This window comes from Limulus polyphemus, unplaced genomic scaffold (genome assembly GCF_000517525.1).
Source record: "Limulus polyphemus unplaced genomic scaffold, Limulus_polyphemus-2.1.2 Scaffold2355, whole genome shotgun sequence".
Classification (NCBI taxonomy): domain Eukaryota; kingdom Metazoa; phylum Arthropoda; class Merostomata; order Xiphosura; family Limulidae; genus Limulus; species Limulus polyphemus.
This window is the reverse complement of record NW_013667965.1, coordinates 50,656-58,937: the sequence shown is the minus strand read 5'-3', so window position 1 is coordinate 58,937 and position 8,282 is coordinate 50,656. Positions and strand designations below refer to the sequence as shown.

At 34.1% G+C, this 8,282-nt stretch overlaps 1 protein-coding gene across 1 annotated transcript in view; it reads right to left on the bottom strand.

Annotated features, from left to right (window-relative positions):
• Positions 1 to 8,282, bottom strand: part of LOC106466712 (MAM and LDL-receptor class A domain-containing protein 2-like) — a 141,534-nt gene that overhangs the window by 99,280 nt on the left and 33,972 nt on the right. Inside the window, exons 16-17 of the mRNA XM_022394788.1 lie at positions 5,820 to 5,953; positions 785 to 899 (exon numbers count right to left, since the gene is read on the bottom strand). Of these exons, the coding sequence (XP_022250496.1) occupies positions 785 to 899; positions 5,820 to 5,953 (249 nt within the window). The remainder of the gene's footprint in view (positions 1 to 784; positions 900 to 5,819; positions 5,954 to 8,282) is intronic.

The following is an 8,282-nucleotide window of genomic DNA, read 5'->3' as shown; positions in this document are numbered from 1 at the left end:
CATTACCTATACACACACATTATTCTCCCGTCATGTTGTCACCCTCTTTTATATACCAGACTACCCTATATCTAGTAAATACTAGGGCATTCACCAAGGTACAGGATAGTTCTAGAAAATAGGTGGCGCCACACCAGTCACGTGACCTCGATGACGCAACAATATATATATGTATATATACATTTTAAAAGGCCCTTCAGAAGTCAGTGGGGAACATTTTTGTTGAAAATCACAGGTGAAATCGATCGTATCTCAACTGAAAGCTAAACATAAAAAAGGTGATAGCAGAAGCATAAAAGGTTGGAAACTGCTTAATTAATGACACTGAGAATGTGGCTTTATTGATATATACTGAATTTACTCCTAGCAAGTAGACCTTAGTATTAGCTAGTATGGAAACTTGATGATGCTGTATTTCATTTAAAAATTTATCAATTAACAAATGAAAACTTGTCTCAAAAAGATTCAACCAAAACCATCCTCGTTTGGAGTTTCTGGATTGAACTTACTTTTAATATTCAACAAATTGTAGTGTAAAGACATCCCTTGGTTCCTGAAGGACATGTTAATAATTAACTTTTCAGTGTTAATCTGGTGCTTAAGTTACTGTACAATAGATTACAGTGATATAATTTTAGTAATGAATTCTAAATTATTTGCTAGCTCAAACATCACCTACAATTACAATAAATCTTCGAGACTAGTTTTTAGACAAACACAAAATCAAATACCCTACACTTTCCAGATAATTTAGTTTGTTCAATGTCTGATCTTTTAAACTTACATTTACTTGCAGGGCTTCTTGGGCTGCAATCCTTGAATTTAAAATTATCTATTGCTATGTCTCTTGCAGGAAGCAATCCAAACAATTCTCTCTCTGCATTTCCACGCAGTTCCAACTGTAGAAATAAATAAACTATTGAAATCCTTCAATATTTTTTTTAAATAATTATAATCTACAAGTTTATAATTTAATCAGCTATTTCATTTTAAATCTGAGAACAGAAATTTTATTATAGTTTCATCATACAATATAAATGTTCATAACATTCCAAATACCAATTAGAATAGTTTGAACAGGTTGGTGCACTTAATTCACTTTTGCAATATCTTTGCTCTAAAAATGAAATTACAATTACCTTTTCTAAAAAACAAAAATTTAATTTACTATAAAGAATAACCTAAAGTTACAAATAAATGATATTAAAAAATGTAATAGACCATGTATAAATAATCATCAACATCACTTTTGTTACACAATTCTTCTGTAAGGGTTTTGTAATATGTGCATTTTAAACAAACGCTATAGTATTCCTATCCATCTATTTTTTTGTTGTCAAAATCTATTGCAATCTAGTTCTGTTTTATTAAAGTTATAAACAAACTTCTATTTTAAGAAGCAAATTTATAGCACTTCATCTATCTTGGGATGAGAAATTTCTTTTTTTCAACAGGATACCAACCATTAGCACTTCTTAAGCTGGTACTGTTGGCTGACTAAGAATATAAAGTCGCATGACTTGAAAATTAAAGTGAATGTTTAATGAATACAAAAAAAAGACATATTGTAAAAATTAAAAATTATAATTCAACATATTTTCTTGCAAAGTTCAACCTCTGCAGTGATTAAATTTAACTTGTCCAGGCAAACCAAAATGTACAGTAATATTAGGTCATCAAGAAATTAATGTCGCTTTTTTTTTAGATGAAAAAACCCGAACAACTTATATATCAAAACAAAACATTTATCAAATGAAATAGTCTCCATTCTTATCAATAATGCTTTTCCTTATTACATTCAGGTTGTTAATGCTCTGATTAAAGAAATCACTTGGCTTTGAAGCAAAAAACATGTGGATGTCCTCTTTATCACCTTCTATATTTGCATACGTTTTCCCATTAAGGTGGTGTTGCAGCAAAGGAAAAAAAAGATGGTAATCTGATGGTGCCATATCTGAAGAATAAGGTGGGTGGGGGAGAACTTCCCAACTCAACTCCATAATCTTGTATTGCTTCAAACGTGCCACATGTGGACGTGCATTGTCGTAGAGAAGAAGAACACCTTCCCGATGTACGAGTGAAGGGCCTTTCTGATGAAGGGCTTGATTTAAACATCCCAGCTGCTGACCATAGATCTCTGCATTGACAGTTTGCTGTGGATTGAAGAGTTTGAAATGAATTACTCCTTTGATATCCCACCAAACACAAAGCATTACTTTCTGCAGATGGTGTCCAGGTTTTGGGGTCGGAAGTGGTTTTTATCGAGGACTGAGCCGTTGTTTTTGGCATTTAATATTCGCATAGAGAATCCATTTTTGAACACCAGTGACAATTCTGTCCAAAAATGGTTCATGTACATTATGTGCCAAAAGAGATTAAGCAACATTCACACATTGGAAACGATGATCATAAGAGAGTTCGTGAGGCACCCAAACACTTTCTTTATGGAGTTTTTCCATATTCCTTACATATTTACATATTGTTTCATGAGAGACACGCAATTTCAGGGCCATTTGGGTTAGACATAACAAGCATCTTCAGAGCATCAATATCAATTCCAACATGTCAGCCCCTGCCATCACAATTTTTAAGGCTAAAGTCATGTGAATGAAATTTGCTGAACCATTGTTGACACTTAGAACTTTCAAAACATTTCCATAAACCTCTTTTGTATTCTTTGTGGTGAGAGAAGCTTTGTTTCCCTTCTTATATTCAAACAGCATTACATGCCGAATATGTGTCTCGTCACTAGCATCTTCTTTGATAACCAGGTTCCCCATCAATATGATATGGAGTTTTTGCTGGGTCCACTAACACCAACTTTGATAACCTGTTTTCCCATCCATATGGTATGAGATTTTTGCTGGGTCCACTAAAACTTACATTAATAACCTGTTTTTTCATCCATATGGTATGGGATTTTTGCTGTGTCCACTAATGTCAGCTCTGATAATCTGCCTTCCCATTAATACAATAACTCTATTTGTACTATGGATAAAAAACAAGAACAACAAAAGTTATAATTTTCCTATACTGAAAATGTATTTCCGATACTTACCTTCTCTCACAAAATTAGCTATTCTCGTTCAGTGCTGCCCTCTATAGACGAACTTTTTCTTTACGCATACTACAAGCTTTCTGCTCCCCCTATTGGAATTAAGAGATTCCAACGTGTCTCTCATGCAAATCATCATACATCACTTTTCCACCAATAGGAGCATGACATGCTCATGTCACTCCCTCTATACTCCTCTACAAACAATCACTTTGTAATTTGGCAGAAGACTTAAGCACCAGAGGAAAGTGGGAGAAAGGGTGGGAAGTTTGAGAGGAGGTATGTACCTATTGGAAATACATTTTCAGTAAAGGAAAATTATAACTTACCTCTTCTCAAAAAATTAGCTAAAATCCCACATTGAAAAGGAGGAGGGACCTGTTTGAGGGAATTACAGAAGTACCCCCAAAAGCATCTGAAGGATACCCCTGGAAATGAGAGAGTCAGATCCAAAGATCAGATGAGGGGGGACCACACCACTTCTGAACCAGGTATACTCTTCACCCCTCTATGAAATGTAGGGAAGATAAGGGTGGAAAAGGAGAGGAGCACATCTTAGTGAAGAGAACAGTGTCAGGATCATGATCCTAACTATATAAAATAAATGTAACTCAATCCCATGAATAGAAAAGTGGGTAAAACAATGGTTGTGCCATCAGGTGTAGAGTGGCTAGGGCATGACGGACCATACTGAGAACCGACATTCATGCTAGGGTAGGATGACGATTATACCATCTTCACCTTAAACCCAAGAGACTGGGGGATTAAGAAGCATGCAATGTCCCAGGTATGACACAAGTATTAGCACTGAGCTATCAATCCAGGGATCCAACACCTAATATCAAAAAGGGTGTTTATCATATGCAATCAACTCCCCCAACCAGGAAATTTACCAGAACCATCCAAAAGGCAATAACATCCATGTATTAGGATAGGATGAGAGAGAGGCAAAGGACAGAACTATAACAATCCCATATACCACTTCTGTGACCCACAACACAGACAGAAGAAAGTCGAGAAAGGAAGATAGACAACCCGAAACATGTGTGAGGACTTATTTTGATTGGTTCTATTATAAATCCAAAACCCAGCTGTGGTGTACCAACAAAGCCAGAGCCAAAAATGATAAACAAGCAAGTGTGGAGGAAAGAAGGGAAAGGGTATCCCCAGAAAACTCTTCAAACAGAAGGTGTACAGAAGAAGGATATTGCAAAAGAATTGTAAGGGTAAGATGGCAAGAATACTGGGCAGGGGTCAGACTGACAGGTGATTCAGGAGCCACCCCCCCAAACAGGCTATATAGAACCTAACAATTGTTGGTCCAAAAAAGGGACAGTCAGCACAATGGTATGAAAGTGCGAACTGACCTGAAGTCCACAAGACATGCTAATCCTATCACTTAATTGTGAGGCAAATTGATCAGCATGAACCTGAATATCAGAGGAGGGAGGAAAAACCAAAAATGGGTGGGAAGATTGTTATGTAGTAAGGAAGGACATGGCTCATAAGAAATAGGAGAAAGGAATGATATATCACATACCTGAGAAACAAAATCCAAAATGACCAAATTAGGCCTAACTGATTCCTCAGGAGGAGATGGGAAGGTAATGGAAAATCAGGAGGCGGATATAGACAATCCAAGTCCTCATCAGTCTGAACAGGAGGAACTGGGGTGAGGTCCAGGGAAAAAGGCTGACCCATGTAATATTCAATCTCCTGAAGGTTAAATACAGATAAATCTACCGTCGGGTCGCCCACACCTAAGGCCTGAGAAAGATCGCTAGTTGCTGGTGTGACCCTGGAAGTGGTAACATGAACCTCAGAATTCACTGTGAAGAAGAGTCCACCAAATTCGAGTGGTGAAAAAGAATAATGCAACTAGAACTAATTGATAAAAATTTAAAGTGATGAAACTGTCTGAATGAAAACTAGAGAAATTATGGAAAACCACTTTGTGAGTATACTTAAGCTAAACGTGAATCTTTAAACAAACAAGAAGCACGTCCAAACGAGAAGTGATAGTTTGGTAGAGGAGAATAGAGGGAGTCACATGCATCATGTGAGAATGTCATGCTCCTATTGATGAAGAAGTGATGCATGATGATTTACATGAGAGACACATTGGAATCTTTCAGTTCCAATAGGGGGAACACAAGGCTTGTGGCATGCATAAAGAAAAAGTCCACATATAGAGGGTAGCACTGAACAAGAATAGCTAATTTTGTGAGTGGAGTTAAGTACTATATCGAAATGTTCTCCTTTTCATTTACTGGTCAGTTACAATTCTTTGTTCATAATTTATTTACTTTGTTCTAGTTTTCTTTTGTATAAATTCTACATCTTTGTGTGTGTATATATATAAACATATACATAATACAATGCAATTTTTATCTACTGCACAGTAAAATCTTATTTTCTGCTAAGTTTTGCACTTTCTTAATGGATTATTTAAAAATTTTATTTCATTTATTTTTAATTATTCTAATTTAGTTTAGACGATGAAATAGCCAAGACGGACCAATAGGTTCCATGTTATCCCAAAACGTTATGTTATGTTAAACATATTTAATATTTTGGAACTAAGATTCTAACATAAGTTTCATTGCTATTACTCAGATGGTGAAACAATACAATAATTATAAAAGATCATGAGGTACTTATAAGAAGTATTTCACTTTCTCATTCTTGTTAAGGTCAATTACCAAATACTTGGAAGTAATTGATATAAATCATTTAAAACCAAAACCATATTTGCTATACACACCACTTTTCCAGCTGGCCAAGGTCCTAAGGACACAGAAACTCGCTGCCATAGTTTTCCTTTGTTAGCATTTACTACAAAAACTGTCTTGTAATTTTTAGGTTCTCCAGGATCCAGAACTCTTAGTTCAATTCCTCCTATTTATATAATAGCCAAAAATTCATAGTTGAATGCATTTCAAAAAAAAAAAAGAAATTTCACAATCCATAAATTATTTGCTCAAATATACCTGAATTCCTATTTGAAGTTATCAAGAGTATACTATTTTTTATATAGGCTGAGCTCACTTTTGAGTTCCTTTCCTTGAACATGTATATTGTTCCTGAATAATTTAACATTAGGCTTCTAGGCTATTCTGAACCCCTCTGTTTAGACAGCTTTACCAATCATTGTTCTATAATTCAAAATTGATGGTGAACAGGTCCAATGGAAACTTCTTATAGCTTTTCAATGAGGATGATAAGTAAAGAACAGAAAGCCTCTACCAAAATATTATAACATTTTTTAAAGTGTGTATCTGCCTATACTGAGAAAGCTTGATTTAAAAAAAATATCCACATAAAAAATACAAACTAGTAAAATAAGTACTTATAGGTTAATTTAAAAAATAACAAATAAGCTGACATGGCAAAAACACGAGTTGCACTGTTCCAGTAAACAGGAATTCAAACTTACTTAAGCTACATAAGAGAAGAGGTCAGAATAGAGAAAAATAAAATATACAAATAAATTATTGTAAATTATCTGTATAATTGTTCCAGACCTTCACCCTAAAAAAACTAAATAATTCTGTAAATAAAAAGTAAGTTGAAAGATAATTCATATGGCATTTTCTCACAGAAATGTAGGATAAATTGATTATCTTACAAACATATCTACAACATTCACACTAAACTTGCTGTTTTGCCAGTTCTTCTGTTAAAAAATTAATAAATATATGATGTAGTGTTCAGTAATCCTTACCCTAATTCTGATGTGTTGTGACATAAATACAATTAAGGTAAGGATTACTGAACACTACATCATATATTTATTCATTTTCTCAGAGAACTGTAGGATAAATTGATGATCTTACAAACATATCTACAGCATTCACACTAAACTTGCTGTTTTCCCAGTTCTTCTGTTAAACAATAAATAAATATATGATGTAGTGTTCAGTAATCCTTACCCTAATTCTGATGTGTTGTGACATAAATACAATTAAGGAAAAATTATACTTTACTTACAGTTTTGTCAACTACTACAACTACGTCTGTTATATTCTAGCTAGTACTGAACATAGTATATATAGTGTGGCTAATGTATTTTAGTAACTAATTTTTTTAATATACATAATGTTCCTTGCCTCAAGTTTAAACCAAGACCTGTCACACACAACAAGTACTCTACCAAATGAGCTAGTGTTAATCCACTAATGGTTGCTAGCAAGTCTTTTTTTTTAACAAGTCAAACTATTATCTTCTACCCCTCTCACAACAAAGCCCATCTATGGGTCTTGTTTCAGGGTCATTTGTCAGCCACTAGTTGGGGGCAAATATGATCATTTCTTTTTTTAATATATATATATATATATATAGTACCTTGCCTTGGATTTAAACCTCAGGCCTGTCTCATTCCAGATGAGTGTTCTGTCAACTTAGTTCAAAGGTTAATCATTAGTGCTTGCTAGTAAGGCACTTTTTAACAGCTCAATCTACTACAATGTTATTATACATTCTCTGTGACTTTCACTTAGAAGCTCTTTTTAATAATTATTATGATTTTTTCAAGAGTAAAAAGTTAGATAAACCTGGTGTTAGCCTAAACAAGCTGATATTACAATATCCTATTTGAATTAAGAATTCCTAAAGATTTTCATTTAGAATCTCTTGAGCATAATGGTTAGTCCCAAAAGATTAAACTTAGTGTAGCCTTACAGCCAGATAAGTACTCTCTAAAACCAAATGTTAAAACATTCTTCACATAATGCTCATATGAAAATAAACATGTAATATTTTATATGTAGTGCCTATTCCTACTGAAGTGAATTAAGATGTAAACAAAATTACCATGAGAGGGTTCTGAACTTAATGGCTTGAGGTTGATTCTCTAACAACAGATGTAGCACACAATATCTCATATCATGCAAAACATTATGCATTATTCAAGTAAAGGCTTATATGGAGTCTATAACACACCTAAGCACATCCCTTTTCTCAAAAGCTCACAACATAATACTACTCAGTAGTTCAGATTAACACAAGTAAATTTACAACAAACAACAAACCTAGTTTGTAACAAGAACAGATGTACTTTATGTTTCTCATCCACAGACAAGATATAATTGTCAACAGTACCCATCAATCTAGGTAAATACAAATGTATCCAACATATCTACAGTAACAAAAAACTCTTAATATTAACCCTTTATATATGGGTCTGGTCATTTTGACCAAGTCTGCAATTATCAATTAACTATGAACC